The 21,299-nt window shown below is 40.3% G+C and overlaps 3 protein-coding genes across 5 annotated transcripts; 1 reads left to right on the forward strand and 2 right to left on the reverse strand.

Annotated features, from left to right (window-relative positions):
• Positions 1 to 299: 299 nt before the first annotated feature.
• On the forward strand, positions 300 to 7,364 carry ccdc12 (coiled-coil domain containing 12). Its single transcript, XM_079641042.1, has 7 exons — positions 300 to 455; positions 2,741 to 2,814; positions 5,571 to 5,650; positions 5,810 to 5,871; positions 6,225 to 6,259; positions 6,374 to 6,450; positions 6,978 to 7,364. Exons 1-7 carry the CDS (start codon positions 372 to 374, stop codon positions 7,055 to 7,057), a joined length of 492 nt encoding a protein of 163 aa, XP_079497168.1. The 5' UTR covers positions 300 to 371; the 3' UTR covers positions 7,058 to 7,364.
• Positions 7,135 to 21,285, reverse strand: LOC307013601 (kinesin-like protein KIFC3). 3 transcript variants are annotated; one of them, XM_079641029.1, is made up of 21 exons: positions 21,024 to 21,220; positions 17,366 to 20,422; positions 17,032 to 17,154; positions 16,693 to 16,789; positions 16,374 to 16,531; positions 16,031 to 16,283; positions 14,164 to 14,336; positions 13,584 to 13,649; positions 12,802 to 12,939; positions 12,511 to 12,708; positions 12,251 to 12,424; positions 11,579 to 11,726; positions 11,114 to 11,244; positions 10,883 to 10,994; positions 10,628 to 10,809; positions 10,452 to 10,556; positions 10,209 to 10,339; positions 9,778 to 9,898; positions 9,553 to 9,682; positions 8,998 to 9,227; positions 7,135 to 8,883 (listed from the first exon to the last, which is right to left on the reverse strand). In XM_079641029.1, exons 3-21 carry the CDS (start codon positions 17,131 to 17,133, stop codon positions 8,758 to 8,760), a joined length of 2,775 nt encoding a protein of 924 aa, XP_079497155.1. In that variant the 5' UTR covers positions 17,134 to 17,154; positions 17,366 to 20,422; positions 21,024 to 21,220; the 3' UTR covers positions 7,135 to 8,757. The 3 variants fall into 3 exon arrangements, with proteins under 3 accessions (XP_079497155.1, XP_079497154.1, XP_079497156.1); XM_079641028.1 differs by having other exon boundaries at positions 12,511 to 12,939; positions 21,024 to 21,224; XM_079641030.1 differs by lacking the exon at positions 7,135 to 8,883 and having other exon boundaries at positions 9,085 to 9,223; positions 12,511 to 12,939; positions 21,024 to 21,285.
• On the reverse strand, positions 19,883 to 20,613 carry LOC307046344 (transmembrane protein 276-like; the record flags this gene model as incomplete). Its single annotated transcript, XM_079692741.1, has 2 exons — positions 19,883 to 20,422; positions 20,608 to 20,613. The coding sequence occupies 2 exons, from the start codon at positions 20,611 to 20,613 to the stop codon at positions 19,883 to 19,885; spliced, it is 546 nt and encodes a 181-aa protein (XP_079548867.1).
• Positions 21,286 to 21,299: the final 14 nt, after the last annotated feature.

Here is a 21,299-nt window from a genome sequence, read left to right on the forward strand (position 1 = left end):
GTATAGCTCTGCTCAGAGTCCATAGGTATGTTTGAATACTACAAAATAGCATATAAGCTATTACAAGTCAAGCAATTCACATATTATCCCATGGTCTTCCACATTAGACTCATTAATAAGATGGTTTGTGTTATAAATGTGTAAAATATCATTTTTCTATGTTGGATTTTTAGATTTTAAAATATTAATTCTTCAAATTTCAGGAATCTAATTCATGATTTTAAAGATTATTTTCAATGTAACAATATCACATGATAAGAAGGCAACAAGCCACCGCAATCGATGTGCTCGAAGCTCGTTCTCACATCCTGAGCCAGGCCCAGGACCCTAAATGGAGTTCAGAGAGCATTGAGCGGCGTGTAGAGATAAACATGGAGCGGAATGTTGGGTCACTACAGGAGCAGGCCCTGAAGAGGAAAGAGAGGTTAAAAGCAATAAGAGATAAACAAATTCATGTAAGTGACTCATGTCGTGATGCCTGGTGTCTGATAAATGCAACATAGCCTCTATAAAACCCTTCATTTGTGAGGAAACGTTAGCCGACTTAGCTTGAAGCTAACGTTAGCTTAATAATGTAGTTGGAAAATCAGTAGTAGCTTTAGTTCTTGTCTTTATTGTGCTATTAGGAGTCTTTATGTACATGTTTGGAGTACTGAGCTTGTACATTTATCTACTTTTTAAATGAATTAGTCCGTTTCTTGGCTAATTTGTTTGGTATTTTATTCAGAGACAATAACAGAGCCTTTTAAGTTTGTTACTCACGTTTTAGTTCAAATTTAAGCAAAATATTAGTTAACCTGAATGATTAAAAACTATAACAAATGTATTAACCCAAATGACAATAAACTCTTTTGCCAAAAATATAATCAGCTTTAGATAAAGGTTTCACCCGCGACATGTATGTTTAATAATTGTATTGATCCTCTGTGAAATACTATAACTAAACAGAAGGCACATGTTCAAACTAGCCAGCCAACCAAACACCTGATGGTATTTATATATACAAGCTAAGTGGTATGCTTCTCGACAGACTGGTAGCAGTTGGTTTACCTTGCATATAAGACAACTGGTTGATGTTAAGCTGAACAATTCTATGAAAGTGCCTTAAAGTGATATGAATCATTTGATTTAAAAATGCTGTCTCCTTAAAGTATTTTATGATAAAAGTTCATCATAGACATACAATATAAAGTCCTGCTTCTGATGATAAAGCTCTGGGGTACAATGGAGCATAGAGAGAGATTTTTCAGATAGCTATAATGGGGTAAAGATAATGAGAGATAATCTGACACCATGGATATTCCAATACTGTAAATAACATCAATTTTTCAACCTCTTTCACAAACATTAAATATCATTAAATATGTCTGTTTCTAACTGTTTTATTTAGAAGCTCAACCATGGTGATTTATAAATCAACTTGAATCATCTGCAAGACTCCTGAAGCTGAAAACGACGAAAGCTAACCAGTATTTATCTATTAACGTTCAGCTCACCGACTGAATTATTGATGTAGGAATAATAGAGGTAGTCTAACAATACCTGATTAATTTGAATAACAATGAACACGAGAAAACACCTTCTGCCACACAGTCCAAAACACACGTATGAGGGAAGATGGAGGAATCTTAGTCAGAAAACGGAAAATAAAACATTTACAGCTTTAACAGAGAATTTGCAGGAATAATGTAGATACCTCGGTTGCAAGAAAGGTGCTTATGAAATAAAGAATCTATTTCGAGTAGCAAGAAAACAACCCAAAATAATAGTACTTGGGGCTGCTCGATTATGGCAAAAATCATAATCTCGATTATTTGGGTCAATAATTGATATCACAATTATTAAAAACGATTATCCATTTACGTTGAAAACATCAATTTATTGGAGAAAAAAAATGTGAACAGTATGTTTTTAACAGTTGATTACCCTGAACTTTGTAATGTATAATTCAACTGAAAAACCAATACAAAAAAAGAAGTAATTTGAAATAAAAGTAATAATAAAAAGATAATCGTTTTATTTCGATTTACATTGTTTTCGTTATCGTTGCAAGCCGTAATTGGGATTAAAACACGATTAATTGAGCAGCCCTAATAGCACTTCTCTGCAGTAAAATGTAAGGTGTATGAAGTGTCTAAGAATTCTATCTTATTAGTCGTTTCCAAGATGTGTGCTGAGCTAAATCCAGTGGTAATTGTAGTATTAAAATGTCATATCTTTATCGAAGCACACTTTTTGTCTTAAACCATGTAGTAAACAGGACTGAGAGCAGGCTGCCGCGTTTCAGTGGGGCTTTCTGAGTTGAACTACTTACACAATACACAGTTAATCTGCTCGACTGTGATCCTCTTTCAGCTCTGAGTCTGAATTCTCATTCAACAGGAAACACCCTGTTCAAGGTGCAAGCTGCTGTTCTGGCAGTTATTCTACAATGTGTTTCACTAAGCTGTTTTTGAGTTGAGGCGTGCTGGCTCGACTAGCCACGATCAACAGTTGTTGACATTCCTAAAGCTGGGAACTGTTTTCCTATAATTGTACTGAACTCCAAGTATGAGTCAGTCCCCTGAATTGTTCTCAAAGGTGGAGAGGAAGCCTCTTCAGGAAAATGCAAGATGGGAGGGGTTCTTCTTCTTTTGTTAAAACGTATGACTGGGGCTCAAAACAAGTATTTTTCCTCATGCGTTTACCTAAATGTGGCTGGTTTAGTTCTATCACTCATGACATAATGATATTTTAACAGGGACAAGAACAGGAGGATGGGGAGCCAGAGAACAAAAAAGCTTCTCTAGAAGAACTTCCTGAAACAAGGCACAGGTGAGTCATCACACTACACACACATTTAATGAATCATACTTTTCATAAAGCATGTAAAGATCTCTTAAACTGTTGCTCACTGCACATTCAGCTAGAGGTATGTTAAGCTGCATAAAACAGAAGAGAAACCGATTTGGAAGTATTCCAACGTAGCCTTTATCTGAACACCATCTCCTTGTCACACAGTGCAGGTCATAAGACGCAGTGTTTACCCCGAGCCGGATCACAGCCTCGTGCTATTAGCTGCTCAAATATCCTGCAGGTTACTCTACTTTGTGTCAGTTGGTAGAAAGGAGCAGCCATCTTTCCTGTCCTACAGGACCTTGTTTCCATTGTTTATATTTAATGACGGCACTGAGGGAGTGCCGCTGTTTTTCCTTTAGTCCAACACGACAGAGCTCTCATGACAATGAACATGACTCATTTAGACCAATGTCAGTGAAGCAAAAAGTCTAGTGTTAAAGGAAGGAACTTCAATAATTGTTTTGCTAAATCAAGACACAGTAATGGTGAGGTGTGGTCGTGTGATCTGTCTTCATTTGTCTTGTCTTGCTATTACATCTTTATGTGAGATCAAATGGCCTAGCCCAGGCATGAAAGAACACAACAATAATCATGTTTGTCTTAAAGTTATTGCTCATATTAAAATAATGATCCACAAGAAAACCTTAGAACTTGTGGTTTTTCAGTTTCCTGTGTCGTATCACACATTTCTCCACAGAAGACACCGAGTGCACCAAGCAGCCTTTCCTATTACATCTTGTTAGGTGTTGATGGGCTGCTTTCTTTTAACCTAGGAAGACTTGCCTTAAATGGTTTGGAAATAAAAACTATGATTCAAGGAAGTTAAAAAGCCTCTAAAATAGTGATATGACTAACATGTTAGCTTAAACCATCTCTGTGGCTCGCTGAGGAGGCTAACTGCTGTCTGGTGTTTTGCTCTGGTGAGTGGAGCAGCTTGATATCAGTGTAAACATTGGAACACTGCTGCAGCTTCTCCTCAGCCACGGTTCACTCTAAACATTTAGGAAGAGCCACCCTTGGGACCCTGCTCTGAATTGATCACAGGCTCTCTTTGATGCCAGTGTGCTTGAAGTAGAAATGTGTAAACGCACTTTAAAGGTTTGGACGCAATAAGAGACGGTTAAGAAAAGCAAGCGCAACGTCAAACTTCGGAGGTAAACCATGTGCATTACGTTTTCTTGTAATTTTTGGTCCTGCTTGAAGGACAATTATTTATGTTCTCTTGCTTACCGAATGTACTTTATTCTATAAAAAATACCGTGACATTTACCAGCCGGGATAGATGAACTTCAGTTTGGATATTAAAAAAAGATGACTCAATATGAACCTTTTCAGTAATATTCTTTTTCCTATGATGTATCTTAGTGTTATGTTGGGCTTTCCCTTTCATGCCACAAAAACCACCATTTTGAAATCTAATGAAAACATTGCCATTGAGCTTACTCCACAACTCGCTCCATAGAGGACTTTCTCCGTCTTTCATCCAACATCATGTTTAGGAGAGATTCTGAATCTTGTAAAAAAAAAAATTGAATAATGGCAAGAATGCAATTTCCTTTTTTCTCTTGCAAGTCATGTTCCTTTATACTACTGCCACCCTTACACCAACACTTAAACTCCCACACATCACATAATGCAGCCCAGCTTTAGAGGCCTTTTTCTCATTTGACTTCTCATTGTCATATACTGTAAGGGTCAGTTTCAATTTGTTGATCTATGGCACATCGTTCCCTCCTTTTTTAATTATGTTCAGTCTCATCCTATTTGAATCTATTGGAGGCTGATGGCCTGTTGCTCTTGCTCTACTCCAAACTGTCTGTCAGGGCATCTGAACTTTGTTACACTGGGACTGTGGAGCTCATTTAAGCAAAATTATTAAAACCGTTGAATTAATTTTAAGGACTTTACGACAACCATTGATGTAGTTTTGATTTTAATTTAGTTGTATTTCATAGTTATAAGAATATTTTGTTTAATTTAAGATAAAAACAATATATTTATTGTGACTGCAATATGAGTGGCATTGAGAATTCTATATAAGATTAGATATGTAGACGTACTCCTCCTCCTCCTCCTCAGGAAAGACTCTGGAGGCACAGAGAGACGTGTGTGTGAACTAAGAGTAACCCTCAGTCCGCCAAAGGCAGAACATGACCAGCATTCCTGCCCATACCCATACAAGGCATCGGTCTGTCTGCTGGCAGCCGGGGTGTGATGAATGTATCAAGAGTGCACCCTCTCGAGTCTCATCGCAAATCCATGTTAAGCTCAGAGCAGCTGATAAACCCTCTTGGTCCGAGCTCGGTGGGACAGTGGTTTACCTCTGGGTCTGGATGTCTTTTTATATAATCTGCAGAGATGTCAGCTAAACTCGCCAGGAATTCCTCTGTGCATATGTGATGAGAGACTGCGTGATTCAACATCAAGCACAGAATTCCTCAGCTGTTTGCTGCTCTCCTCAAGTCCATGCCCAGGAGCAGGTGGACCGTGTTAATCAGACGTGTTCATAGGAATAAAGAGGGACATTATACCCAGCCTCCTCTGGACACTGAACGTGCAGCTGTGTTGGGTTTGCAGATGGCCTTTTATGCTTCTTAATCTTTGTTGATATATGTTTGGCTGCACTGCCACCTCCTGGAAGAGAGAAAGAGTGAGATCATGTAAGTTTAGCATCTCTGTATTTATCCCTATCTCTAAAGTAAACACGCATTACTCTGCTTTTCTTTCCTCAGAGAGCTGAAGCTGAGAAATTACACTCCAGAGGATGAAGAGCTGAAGGAGAGGCAGGTCCCCAAAGCCAAACCGGCATCAGGTGAGAAGCCTTCAGTCATAAAAGAGCTTTGAGAAAACATTCACTTAGTATTCACATCACACCTCAGCGATAGCACATGGTCAGCTTCTGAACAGCAAACATTTAGCATCCTGTTAAACATATATTTTCTGAGTAATGATACATGTTCTTTGTTTGCAGTTGAGGAAAAAGTTAAAGACCAGTTAGATGCAGCTAACCCAGAACCCATCATTGAAGAAGTGGTGAGTCGTCCTTTTCTTTTGTAACTGTGATTTATTTAGTTGAAGAGTCACATTTTTGTAGTTGCTCTAAAGGTGGGGTAGGTAATTCACTTCAGAAACACTTTGTTATATTCCATGGAATGCTCTGAACATCCCGATAGCAATGAATATATGAAATGCTTTGACAAGAAATACATTAATAAATGTCATCTGTGGAAGCCGTAGTACTGTAAAAAGCTAAAATAACTGGATGGCCTACCTGCCTGTCAGCCTTCCATCTGTGCACAAACTTATCTCGTGCCCTCATTGGTCATGTGCACTGGTTTCTCCATTCTTACCTACCCTACCTTTTAACAGATGTTTTATTTCCTCAGGATTTGGCCAACCTCGCCCCAAGAAAACCAGACTGGTAAGAGCTTCTAGAACATTATCTTTCACCCTGCAAATTGCATAGAACCTTGGTATGGTTTAATGTTACCGACATTATCATCTTATTGTTTATATCTATTGTTTCTGATCGTAGGGATCTAAAGCGTGATGTGGCAAAGAAACTGGAGAAGTTGGAGAGGAGAACGCAGAGAGGCATCGCTGAGCTCATTCGTGAGTATTCCCTTTCTCATGTTTTTTTTGCACCACAGTGACGAGCAGGTCGGAGCAGGGCGTGAATTATGAGGCTAATTGCTCTGTGGTTTCCAGACTCAAGGGGCTTGACGCCATCTGATTACATCAATGATGCGATTGCTCCAGTGATTTGTGTTCCACATTCTAATAATAGCCGTGAGCTATTATGGAGAACACAATGTTTACACACTAACACTAGGCTAGGTTTATAATGGCATGAATACGTAAACAGTAACCCCTTATACTTTGGTTTCAACTCTTTTTTTTGTTTACAGCTTAAGGTAAATGAAAACATGATTGTACTTACTTTTGTAAATAACAGTTTTTTTGTTTTGGGAGTATCTCTGCTTCTCTGTCGTGTTAACACGGTTGCTTAGTTACAATATGTGAATGCTAATCAGCCTGAATAAAAGTGTAACCAGGTTCTGCTCAATCTGCTTGATCTCTATAAATGTTAAACATCTATTGAATGATCAGATTGACCGTGAGTGTGTGTGTGTGCCCAGGGGATCGTCTGCGAGGCAGTGAGGAGGAGTTGGCCGCGGCGGTGGGAGCAGTAGGAGAGGAGCACGGAGACTCGGACTGAATCCAAAATGTGACGGATAAAAAAATAAATAAATAAGAAGACTACAGAGTGATCGCCTCTGCCTACAACACAGGACAGTATTGTCTCATCTGTGTTGTTTTCAAAAAGACTGCCACTTTCAGGGTGTAAAGTAATATTTCAGGTTTTCATACGATATCCTTCTGACTCCTGCATTGTATCATTACATTACAACATTAATATGTAATAGAACATTCTGCTTATGTGGTTTATTAACGTGCATTGGTCATGTTACATATTTTCCTGTCATTTTTATCTTTTCAAGTAAAATAATGTGATTTTTTTCTAATGCCTGATTATTATTTGTTATGCCTGTTGTCTTTATTTTGAGACTGGGGGGGAGGGGCAATATGGATTAATTCCTTTATCACGGCATATGTAAACAAAAGTATATATATCATCAATATATATATGTTGAGATATAATACAGTATGCAAAAACACTGACAACAAAATAAACAATGTAATTAGAGATAATTAGAAATGTACAAAGTTTTGCCCATAAACATTTACTCTTACATCTTGAGATGTTCAAGCGGTAGCTGTTGTAGTTTCATGTTATTACTAAAAAATATATTTATTCTTTTTTTGCTGGACATCAAATAAGAGAAAAGACACTTTTTAAATACGTCGTATTTATTCAGAAAACGATCTGAAAATCCACCGACTAGGCCTTATTAAGTGAGCCCTATGCACTCATGGTAGTTACTGCAACATTAATGTCTTGCTACTATTGAACCAAGTTGATCCAATGGGTGATAAATAGAGGAACAAAGATGAACAGATAACGATAAGCGATTTTTGGTATGACATTCACTAGTGATATCTATATCAAGCACGTATATACCTTTCCTGAACTAAATAGTTCCTATTTTCCCTCAATAAAGTGCTTCTTCCATCATAGGCCTAAACTGTCTCCTCTACAGGGACGTATTGCACCATTCATCACCACTTCTCATTCAAGGCCACCTGTTCCTTCAACAACGTTCCTCTGTTCTCAAAAGACAAATGATGAAGGCTCTAAAGAGAAACAGAAACCATTCAGTGCTCTTCTGAATCTCGTAAAAACTGCTCTAGTTATTATTAGCCATACTCACTGACTACAAAACAGGTTCCCCTACACACTACAATCTTCAAAAATATACAACATTAGCGATGAAGCTCACAAACTACAGATATTAATAGCAAGATGATAAATACTTCTAAAAACGGAGGTGTTGATATTGTGGCTCTGGAAGCTGGTTGAACCTGTTCTCTGTCATCACGCTGCTTTAAATACTGTGATGATCAGCAAGAAAAAGCTGATAAGATAAATCCTGGGATTTGGTATTTCACAAGAGGAAACTGAGATATTGTAGTTCAAGGAAGCATTGTATCTAGACCTTGGGGGGAGTCAGAGGTTGTTTTGGCACTCGGAGTGAGAGAGTAAATACTCCTGCATGCAGATTAGCGAAAGATAAAGGGTTATCGCTTGTCAGAAGCAGGAAATGGCAACGAGGAGGCCTGAACGCCCCACCTCAATCAAAGGCTGGCATTCAGCTGCCACACAGACCTCCTCAGATTTAGCCCTTGAGCAGGATTGCTGTTGATCTTCTTGATATTGACGCGTTATGATTGGTTGATAAGAATCTGACTTGTGGATTCATGGCTTCCTGGGGGTCACTGAGGAGCAGGAAGTGACTGTCAGTCGCACTGTCCTCCACCAGATTCAATCTTCCTGGCTGCAGGACCCAGCTCCACCTTGCACACCCGCTGGGCGAACTTCAGTGAGCACAATGTCTCTCCCACATTACTCTCCAGAGCAGATACCTTTAGTGGAAACAAAACAAGGCTCATGACACGCATCGAAGAAGACTACAAATGTTGTTTTTTTAATAAAATGTTACACTTTTAAGGCTGAGACACTTGTATCAGAAATCTCACCTGCACCACCATGGCAGTCTTGCTACCTTTTCCCAGGGAGTCTTGTAATAAGTACGTAAGGCGGGAGTTCCTGAAAGGGATATGAGTCTGCCGAGCTCTCAGTGCCTGAATGACGTCACCCAGTGACAGCAGGGAGCGGTTAATATTCTGAGCCTCTTTCAGCCTCTCTCCCTCTGCACCAGACTTCCAAACCCTCTCAGAGCCAGCCAGGTCCACCAGGTTCAATCTTCCTGAGAAAGGAAAAGTGAATTCAGAGTGAACGATGCAGACAGCCACCTCTGGACTAGCTTCTGTCTGACTGGATCCAGATCAGAAGCTCCTCCTATGCTCTAATACTCTTTTTCTTAAATTCTCTTCTCACTAAGCGCTGCAGATATTCACAGTGATGTCCCTTGGAAAGTATTTTATTTTTTGATTTAGCATAATGTATTAGACTGCACTCAGTTTTAATAAAAGAGATGGATTCAAAGAGAAATGCCAAATCTTATTCAGATTTATAGCAACTATTAAGAACACACTTTCTCCTGTAGAGGAATAAGTGCCCATGTGACTGACCGGTGGTTTTGGAGCCGGTGGCGAGGTCGGTGCCCTGCACGGTGACGCAGAGCAGAGCGTGGGAGCGGGAGCTGTGCTGGTTCATCTGAGTGCCGAAGGTGATCCTGTTCCTTCGAGCTTTGGCTAAAATCTAAACAAGAACAAGAACAATTTGCATAAATGAAATACTTTTATATATTAAACAGTAATGAATTATCCTATCAGCACAAACTGTTCAAAACAAACCTTCTTGATGTGCTGAAAGCTCTTCACCTCGATGACCCTGAGGCCCGGCACATGCAGCTGTCCCGTCCCGTCCGGGTTGATCTTAATGTCCAGTTTCTCTCCGTCCTTACTCAGCAGGTCTCTGAGAAACAGCATTTTTTCATACCTTTATTTACACTTGTATAATACTTGAGGGGCGATCCATATTTACAATGGCATCCAGTCTATTACAAAAAACCAATACAGGGAAAAAAACAACAAAGGAAATATAGGAGCAGAAAAGGGGCAATATCCTTATAACAACTGTTAAACCTATTTAAACCTTTTGATTAGGGAAAAAGATTTGAGATACAATTGGATATTTAACATACATAACAGAACAGTATGTGAAAATGTAGTAGATATCATATATATTACAGGCTAAAGGGACATAAAAGTGCAGAACATTGTACCTTAGCACCTCGTTGTAGATTTCCACAGAGCTGACGGTCACCGTGTAAGTCCACATGTCCTTCCTTTCCTCGATCTCACTGAAGAGATGCTTCAGGGCTCGCTGGTTGATGCCTGGGTTCTCCACACTGCCCTGAAGATAAAGTGATACTTAACCTGCAGCCCACATTATGGAACAAATGTGCTGAGTGTGTACTATATCTGTAATCAATATTCAACTCCAATAATGCAGTACAACTAGATACCTCCATTGTGTAGGTTTTTCCAGAGCCAGTTTGTCCATAGGCAAATATGCAGACATGGTAGCCGTCGATGCAGGACGTCACAAGAGGCTCTATCTCCTGAAAGACCTGAAAACAAACCAAATAAAGTTAGATCTTATTAATATTATATTTCCTGCACATCCTGTGCGTCCTCATACCTCTTCCTGTGTGGCCTGAGGGTGGAAGACCTTGTCCAGTTCGAAGATGCGATCCTTTCCTTTGTTCAGCACATTGAGTGAGGACTCGTTGTTGGGGTCCGTGGTCACCACCACAGACTGGCCCTCCTCGTGCTGGTCCTCCTTCAGCACCGGCTTCACACGGCACAGCACGCGGATGTTGCCTGACAAAAAGAAGGCCCAATTAATGATGTACGGTTCATATTCTGCAGTGGGTTTTTTTCCCTCTCTGCTTACCTTTAAGCTCCACCAGCTGCTCGTGGTACTTCCTGCGCAGTGCAACCTCCTTCCTGTATTTCTCCAGGAGATCTTTGTTGGCTTCAGACATCTCACTAATAGCTGCTGTAACCTGACAAACACACAAATATGTAACAAGGTAAACTAGGCTTGTTGAGCTGGTCAGATTGATCAATCTCCTTAATGTATGCAACAAGGTTGTAAGTCTTGATGTGGAGTCACAGTACCTACCTGTTTTTTTGCGTCATTGATAGCTGCTCCGTAAAAGTCGGAGAAGTTTCTAACCTGGCTCTTCAGACTGGTGTAGTCGGTTTTCATGGAGCGTAAAGTTGGAGGGAGTGCAGTCAGACGCTTCTGCAAGCCTGGCAAAAAGACACAAGATGTGGAATCAGGCACATATACAATTCTGAAACAAATAATAACTTCAGGGAATTCGCTTTCTTGAGTCAGATGAGAAGATTGATACTACTCTAGGCAGCATTTGGTTAGCCTAGCTTAGCAAAACACTGGAAATGGGGAACCAGTTAGCCTGGCTCACCCTACCAGGCCCTGTCTTACTTTCTTACCTAATTGATTTGTTTAATCTGTACAAAAAGAGTGGTATCAATCTTGTCATCTAATAGCAACAAAGCAAAAAGGCACATTTCTCAAAGTGTCTCTTTAAAGATTTGTTTGGGGGGGTTTTCTATCACTCACCGAAGAATTGTTCCTGCAGGTTCTGGAAGTGCTCGGCTGAGCAGGTGGAGGCAGCTTTCACAGCCTCCTCCTTCTTCTCCTCCAAGTGTCCAATCTCTTTCAACAGCTCCTCCCTCAGTTTAGTGATTTCTCGCTCATACGCTGCAATCTGTAAAACGCACAGCATTTCGTTTAAAATGTCAACTTGACTTGTCCAATCTGTGCCGGCTCAGCTCTGTAATGAGTTCATCTGTCAATCATATTGATCTGGTTGGGAATTTACAGCAGCAAAGAGGAAACCTCCTCATCCTGTCTTTGATTTTCACCGCTTTGATCATTTATTCTCTTTATTTACCCTTTTCAATTCTGTCTCTTTAATATTTTGTAATTAAGGTTGACGGCACCAAGAGGATCATCTGGGGTTTCTTACCAGGCTCCTTGCCTCTTAGTGGCCTGAAGCATCAGTATTTATTATGATAGAACATTATTTTCAGCAGCCCATCTTACTTTATATCCAGTTTTTGCTGTTTGAGAAATGTATAAAAACCTGATTTAGCACTCTTCTTTTATTTCACTTAAGTATCACTTGTTTTATACTGCCTGTTCATTTATATAATTTTTACTTTAACACAGGAATGACAGACACTAATTTACACCAAACTAGTCAAGCATGAACTCTATGGCTCCTGTTACCTTGTGCTGGAGAGTACAGCTGTATTCATCAGACTTCCTGATGTGTTCCTCCAGCTGTTTGCACCGCTCATTCTGATTGGCCAGCTTATCGGATAGCAGTTCATTCCTCTGTCTGGCTTTGGTCAGCTGTTTTAAAGTGGCTGGTGATTCCACCTCCACAGTCTGGGTGACATACTGAGAGAGAAATAAAACATCTGATCAGGGTCAACTACTCAACATTTTAGATTTTTGGCAATAGTATATATTATTCCTTCTTGTACCTTTATCTCTGGCTCCTTCCCTCTCTCTCTGTCCAACTCCAGCTGCAGCTCCCTCACTCGGTCCTCTCGTTTCCTCAGCTCCTCTCCTCTCCTCCACTCACTTTGTTCGCTCTGTCGCTCCAGATGTGATAGCTGTTCAGCACGCTGCTGCAAGGACATCTCCAGCTGCTGCACTCTACTGCGGAGGTTCTCATTCTCCTGAGAAACCAAAGAACATTTTAAATGTTTGTGGTGACAAATGGCTTCCTCTGTAGCGCGTTCACAAGCTCTCGTGGTGCTGCAGCATCTCACCTTGATGAGCATGGTGCTGGATTGCGAGGGGATGGCTGACAGCTGCTGCAGGAGGCCTTGGGTAACGCTCAGGTTCTGCTTCAGACTCTCATTCTCTGCTGACAGACACAGCACTCGCTTCTCTGAGTCTGTGGCCCCCTGAGGAAATGAAATAAAAGGTTCAGCATAACAACGAGAGATGCATCAAACCCAGTGAGCAATACCTCACATCTACTCCCAGCGGCTCAGGAAGAAAGCCCTCAGGATTACAAAAGACCCCCACCACCCCAGCAACAAACTGTTCTGTCTGCTGCTGTCTGGCAGGCGGTACCGCAGCATCCGGACTAAAACCACCAGACTCAGGGACAGTTTCATCCCACAGGCCAGAAGACTGCCAAACACCTGAGGTCTGCTAAGTGCCCGATAAACATTCCTGTTTTCATCATGAAATATACTTATTTATATAAACGCAATAAACCGTATTTAATTTTGTCTTAATTTACATTATTTTATTTAATATTCTGTTCTTGTACATATCATATTCTATTTACATGTATATAGACTTTTGTACTACTTTTTATTTTTGTATTTTATTATGTATGTTGGATTGTTGGAGATTGTTGAATCTTGATTCTTTGAACCAATATCCTTGTAGATGGATTTATAATTAAGGTGTTACACAACGCAATCTGACTGTTTGGCATTTCATTCGAAGTGTGTGGGCAGACGTTGCAGCTTTGATGATGAAGAGGGAAGTGACGAAGACTTGACAAATGATTGAATCAATAGTGCACAGGGCTTACAGTGGCTGCTTTCAGTCTGCACAGCTCCTCCTCGCGCTCCTCTATGCAACTCTTGAGCTCGTCGATCTGTGTAAGGAATGAGAAGAGGTCAACAGAGATACATTTAGAGTACAGACATGATTTACTATATATTATATAAAACACCATGATTCCATTATCTAAGTGATTTTATTCTCCAATACTACTTTTTTTTGTAAACATTAATAATAGGTCATTACTTCATACATACTACTACTTGAAAAGATAGTTTAAAGGCCAAAGATTAATATTCTTGTAATTTTTATGTTTCTTTTTAATGACTTGTTTTTCAATGCTATTTTATAATGTGTTTCCACTGCACTATTTCTTAATGCTCATAATGTCTTTCATTTTTGTAAAGCACTTGGAATTGCCTTGTGTTGAAAGGTGCTATATAAATAAACTTGCCTTACTTCATTATTACAAACTGTATTACTTATTGTAATGAGACTAGATTCAAACACAATAAACTATTTGTGATAAATGATGTATGGATTTCCTGAAGCAGATTGTTCCTAAATGGATAAAGCATTCAGGATTTCTCTAATATGCAGCTGCCTACCTGCTGCTGGAAGGTCTGTATACGAGAGTGTCGGTCCAGATCCTTCTCCTCCAGCTGGGAGTGCAGCAGACGGAGTTCCCCCCTCAGCTTACTCCTCTCCCCCTGCAGCCCGTACAGAGACTCAACCAGCCGGTGAACCCCAGCTTGTGTCCCTGCATCACCGATGGACTCACCTGGGGGATATAAACAAGGAACATTCAAATCAGCCTATGCAGCAGCACCATCATACAGCCTGGATATTGATGGCATTACAAAAAGCAAAAATAACAGCAGCTATATTATGCCATCTTCAGATCAATATTCAGACAACCAATAATAGTACAATGGTCGTTTGAAACTCCTCTGACCTGCAGTAAGGCCTAAATGCTTGTGTGTGTTTATTATTAATGAACATTAGCTATGCACTTAAAGCTCTTTTAGAAAGCCTGTAGTCACCATGCCTTGCAGTCAGGTTAACATTATCGTTTCCACCCTCAAGTCTCCTGGGTGTCTTTAAAGATCTATACAGGATTGCTGCAGCTTCTCACGTGCAGCTTGGAGCATTGAAGATACTGACAAAGCAACAGCCTGCTAAAATAAAAATTCCATGAATCATACCCCGCAGCATTTTCAATGTCTTTGCTCCTCCTCAATGATTTATCAGGCCCTGTCAACTCCTATTATCATCGCAAGGCCTTATGCTAATTTTATAAATGTCGCCATGTCACAATGGGGCAGGGAGAAGAGGTGATGTGAGGGAAAGATAACAACAACAACAACAACAACAACAACAACAACAATTAAGCAAAGGCTACAGCTGTGCCTCAAGGATCTTAAAAGAAACAAGCATCACCTCTCCACTTAGGCCTGCACGTTTCACAACAGTAAACAAACAGACCACACACCCTCGTCACACTTGGGGCATTGTCTCCGGCTATTTTTAGTCCAACACAAGTACACGTGGCTCCTTGCATGTGGAAAGACGTGTAAGTGCATTTGCAGGGAATAAAACATAACTCTGAGCCATGTTTTATTCAAGAGAGAGAGCCAAAGAATCACTATCCCTGTACCCAAAGAACCTCGCCACGGAATCATGTATCTTTTTCCTGTGGGTAATGAGATTCAGTACGCATGAGATCCTCCCTTTAAACACACCTACGCACAACACGCTATACTGTACGTTACACATGAAAGTGATGTAATACAGTACAGCCTATACGGCTATCCTACTGCCCAAAGGTCAAAGAACCATCTGGTCAGATCTGAAACACAGCAGAGACCCACATCTGAAGCTTTTAGGTCAATTGCAGCTGCACAGAGTTAGTCTGGCCTCTTGACTAACACGCACATCTAATCAGTCTGCTCCTCTGCTGAAGACTGTATTCTTCTATACAAAGTGTACCGTATCCCAAGTTGAAAATATCTAATCTAGGTTGGGCCAACTATGGAAAATCCCCATGACTGAAGTGAACTACTAAAACACTATCTTGGGAACTGATGACTCACTCTCAAATCCTACTCACTTTGTTATATAATGATGGAAAGGACTGAGCTTTCATAGGTTTAAAGGAAAACCCATCTTATCGTTATTCTGTAACCCAGGATAGACACCTGTTATGATGAGCATGTGATATACCCTTTTTTCCTCATCATCCTCCATCCATCATATGATCTCACCCAATCTGAAGTCTCATATCGATTTGAAGTCTGCAGGGCCATTTTCTGCTTCACTACTTCTGGTTATTAAAACAACCACTTGACCTCTACCTCTCTGTTTTTCATCCTCCTCACACCTACCGGAAGGAAATTTCACCTTAATTGCCCCCTCCCCCTTCTTTCTTTCTTTCTTCTCTCCTTCCCCTAGGTGACCATTCCCTCTCCCCCTCACCCTCGCTCAGCGGGCTGGGGGTGTGCTGCTGGCTGATGGCTTCCTCCAGGCTGCAGATGATGCTGCTCTTGTCCCTGAGGCGCTGGCGGTATGACGCTCGTAGGGCCTTCATTTGTCGGCGGTGCTTTACGCGGTGCCTCTTCAGCTGGACCCGGTACTGGTCGGCCTGCTGCTGCAGCTGCTGGAAGTGGGAGTACTGCTCCAGAAAAGTCAGCAAGTGGGACATCACCGCCAGCAAGGGAGACTCTGTCGGCTGAGCAGCACATAGGGAGTTACTATTTGGGGAACTTCTCATTTATGCATCAAGTGAGGAGCTAAGATTAGGTGATGACAGTTTGGTCACCTTTCCTGTTGTTTCCACTTGGACCTGGGAGGCCCTCTTCTTCTCAGCCTCATGCTTGAAGGACAGGAAAGCAGCTAGAGGAGTGCATGCTGGGATGTCGGGGCCTTCTGCCTCACCTTCATCACTCAGAGACATTTCATCACTGTCACTGCTACTGCCTAGATGAAAACAAATCACAAAAACAATGAAGAGTAAAGGAATGTATATACTAAATATTCAATAAGTAAAATCTACCCACATCATAAATGTTTTATTAATCTTCTATATCACATGACAGCCTTTACATTGGACTAAAAAAAGCAGCTATTTGAGCACTCACTGGATTCACCACGCTGAGCACAAGCCTTCTTCCCCATTTTGGAGGTGTGGCCATCTCTCCTCCTTCTCCCTGTTTCCATGGAAACAGGTCTTGGCTCCTGAACACAGTAACATGCATTAGGGTCAGATGGTAATGCAAAGGCTAAATATTTACATATTGCATCCACAAAAATCCACAAAATGAGCAAAGAAAATGAAAACACAAAATGTATACGTGCTCTATGACAGAGCCCTTCTGTACTGTCGGGGGGTAAAGATGACGCAGGCATGTTCCCTGAAATAAAAAGGACTTTTCCTCACGGAGGACCCCCGAGGTTAGACATGATGTGGCTAGACATACATTTGAGGAAGATCCACAGGCCCCCTCCAAAGCTTCATCCTCCTCTTCCTTCTTGAAGACGGTGTAGAAGATGTAAACTAACAGGGAGTAGAAGGCGTACATTGCTACGCCGTCCAAGAGACCCTGTAAATGACACATAAGCTCAGTAAATAATCTCTATCTTGCAGCAGAAAAGCACACACAATTTTACTTGAAGTCTTTCTGATAAAAGGAAGAATACATGTAAAAATAACAGTTAAAAAAAAACACAATACATCAGGACTTCTCAGGAGATACATTTTCTTCTTTTTTTTTACGTCACTTCATTCCATCAAGCTGAGATGTTTCTCTTTACCTTTTCACGTTTCTGTTCCTCCTTGGCGATGACAATCTGACATCCCAGTCATTGGTATTCCCCTCTCACACTCCATCTGTGTTGTCAGAGAAGAATCCTCCCATGCAGGTTTTGTTCTCAGAGCGCTGTGTGCAGCTCCTGTGTGTCTCCCTCTCCTCCTCTTTCTCCTCCTCTCCACTTTGCTCCATCTACAGGCTGCCTCTGCACGAGCATGCTCAGTGCAGTTTACTGATCCGCTGCAGTGTGAAGTGACAGTTTCTGTATGGAGACAGATTGAACCAGGAGCGTTTGGTGGTGATAACAGAGAAAGGGGTGGATGAGATGTGCCTGGTTCCAGGTGTTCATAGAAATCAGATACTTCAACGTATTGCACTTGCAATATCTGATGTTTCCAAGGACTGTTATGGTACAGAAGTTGGCCACAAGACAAGAAGCCTGTGTAACGCAGTGGGAAATGATACTCTGTAACTAAAAGTAATTTCTTCAGATGCATTTAAATAATTTATTCAAGTTATGTCAACTTAAAATTCCTTTAGTTTTCACATTTTTGCAACAAATTAAAAATAAATAAAAATACAACATGTGACATTTTAAAACAGATTCATGTTTCCAATAAAGACTTGACCTTAATGATGAATCACAGCACAATCAGCATCATCCTTTTTAAATACAGAATTAAATACATGTTTAAATATCCCTGGTCACCTGTGTGCTGAGGTCTGACAAAGGCATTGTTCCACAGACAGGAACACAGCCACAAATCCTTGTTTACTGCAGTAAAAATGCTGAGGCAGCTGCTTACAATTCTGAAATCCTGAGAGAGAATTTGCAGTGTTCACATGGCTGCACAGAATATGGAAATGTTGCAAGGACAACAATGTGGGCACAATGTTAAACAGATGAGGTCATTTCTGTTACCACTGCAGCAAACCATTATGTAAAATGTCTACTGATAAGTATCAAACGAGCATGGTGAGGTAAGAGCAGGACCAAGAGCTCAGACCACTGCAGATATGGAAACAGTGATACTGCTGAGGCTGCAGAACAAATGGGACCCAGACTCTGAAGCAGCTAGATGTTGACACTTTTGAAGAGATGTGTGCAGGCTTCTAACAGCCTGACAGTGAATACAGCCAGAAATCCATTGTCTAAAATGATCAAAGAGGAAATTAAACCGCCCACGTGCTGGTGAATTCAAATTGAACAGCATAATTAATGTCAGGAGGGTACTCCAATATGTCTAATAAAGGTCATTGCTGCATCACAGTGGGCTATCAGTTTTAAATTGTGGTCGGATACTCTCATGCAAATGACTTTGTTCAGTGGCATCTGGGTTTTGTTAATGCTTAAACCTAATCTGGGACTTCATTGGAACTACAAATAATTTACTATATCAGATATCTGAATGATTTCTGAAATACTTGGAAATGTAAGCTACAATACTCCGTTACCATGTTGAATATTTGGCTTGATTTTTCATTTTCAAACACAAAGCGTGATACAAAATAAATAATAAAAAGCACTTGTGAAAATTCATGTTTTATATATCTCAGCCTTAATAATTGTGTTAAATAATAATTGTATTAGGTCCTTAAACATAAAATATGTGAAGCATGTTATAGGGCTGCTCAATTAATCGTATTTTAATCGCAATTACGAGTTTGGCTTGCAACGATTATGAAAACAACATAATCGAAATAAAACGATTATTTTTTATTTTATTTTTTTGTATTGGTTTTTCAGTTGAATTAAACTTAAAGTTCAGGGTAATAATCGTTTTATCAATTATTGACCCAAATAAATCGAGATTATGACTTTTGCCATAATCAAGCAGCCCTAGCATTAGCGTTATACTTTAGTGCATGTGGCCTCAATAATGAAGAAAGAAATGCAAATGTTTACATTGTCGTTCTTAAAATCTTAAATGAATCATATTATCTGTAAAATAATGTCAGAATATATTTTTAAAATGTTTCCAGGTGCGAAAGGTGAACTCTTTGGATTGCTTTTTCTCTCAACAGTCTTTATCTCAATGATATTTGTTTTATCATGACTAAGCAAAGAAAAAAACAGCAATTCCTCCATCAGCTGTTGTGTGGCATTTTTCGAAATAATCAATAATTTCTTAATAAATCATTTAGAAAATGTATTCTATATATTGTATCGTTTCATTTTCAGTCAATTTACTAATCGATGAATCCACTTCTCACTCCAACTCTACTGCAATCTTTTTATACCTTAAAATACAAGATAAAATATATTATTATTATTATTATTATTAATATAATACAAATTAATCCAGTTAAAAACATCCTGAAAAAGTTTGTTGTAATCGCAAAAATTGTGCAGCACAACTCTTTTTCAGAAATGTTCTGAAATGCTAATAAGTTAGGCACATTCACTTTTGCACGGGTCCCTTTTGGTCACTACCAGTTGACTTTTGTACTGCTGTGTATGTTGTCCAAGTCCATCACTATACACGGATCCTGACTCATCATACAGATATCTACAGATTTTCTAAAGGTCCATGATACATTGCTCAGTCACATCCAACAGGAACTTGCCAAGGGCCTGTGTGGAGGCCCAACAGCCCACAGACATGATGCCCTTTAAAAGCCACTTGATGAGTCCCTCAGTTGCAGCTTGAGAAATGAGTGGAGCGAAAGTCTTTGTTCCGACCCTCTGAGCCACAAGCAATGGGAGGCTGAGGGCCACACCACCAAAGGCCCCTAAAGCATTCCCTGCAAACAGACAGACCGTAAGACAGCAGGACAGGGAAGACAAACCGAGGCAGCGCGTCATCAGCGTGAGAGCATCGGCTGAGAGCCAGTCACACAGACCAAGCAGCAGACAGGAGCCACACAGGAGGGTATGTGCTGTGTTGTGGTCTTCACTGAGCCACAGGAAGTCGAAGGAGACCAGCGCTGGAGCCAGAACCTGGGCGGTCCACTCTGCTTCTCTCTGTAAAGACGTGAGGTATGAGCTGGAGGGCTGCACGATGCACAGTGCTGCAGAGAGTCCGAGCAGGAAGAGGCCTACTGAAGGAGCTCTGTGATCCTACAGAGAGACAAATGCACAGGCAGTGAGCCTTATGATTTTAAATGAATAAGGCATTGTGATAATACACTGAACAAGTGGGATACATTGGAATGATTCTTCAATTTTATTTAAGTATGTCTCTTTTTTTATATGCCATTTTATTAAAACTCTTATATATTGTTAATCGCTTCTGTATCATGTACCTTCATTTTTCTAAATCAATGCAGAATTGTAATATAAAACTGGATAAGGAGGACACACCTCTCTTTTTTTTTTTATAGGAAATGTGTGTATTTGAATTTTATAAGAATATTGTCATGAAGTTTCTTTTTCAATAATTTCCATGTTATGTGACCCAGTGGCAATGCAGACATGTATTACTAGAGTGGACATTACAAGTAGTAGGATACATCTTTTTAATGGATTAAAGTCCACCTTCTATTTAAAATGAGTGTACACTGGACAAGTAGGACACAAAGCAGAACACAGGAGTGAATGTCTGTCGAATATCGTTTGGTCAGCTACATCGATTTATGGTTTCAGCACAAAACGTTGAAGTTAGTAAATAACTTTTAACCAATTATCATCGATATTTGGTACTGCACTGAATGCCACCTACCTTAAATAGTCTGTAGGAATAGTATAATGCTGTGGCAGACAAAACGATGTTGGAACATGATGTTATCAACTCTGTTGCACAGGACGCCATTGATCCTGACGACGACTGGCACTCCTGCAAACATCCACGATGTTGGGAACGCTACCGTTACTAACGGCAACAATACGTTGTTTCCAACGAGTGTGTGTGAAGTGAACTACTAGACTGTTGCATGAATCTGACGGTGTTTTATAGTTGGCTTAACACAGAGAACAGAGGACCAAACTTTAGACAGGA

The sequence above is a fragment of the Notothenia rossii genome (assembly GCF_949606895.1).
Source record: "Notothenia rossii genome assembly, chromosome: 7".
Classification (NCBI taxonomy): Eukaryota; Metazoa; Chordata; class Actinopteri; order Perciformes; family Nototheniidae; genus Notothenia; species Notothenia rossii.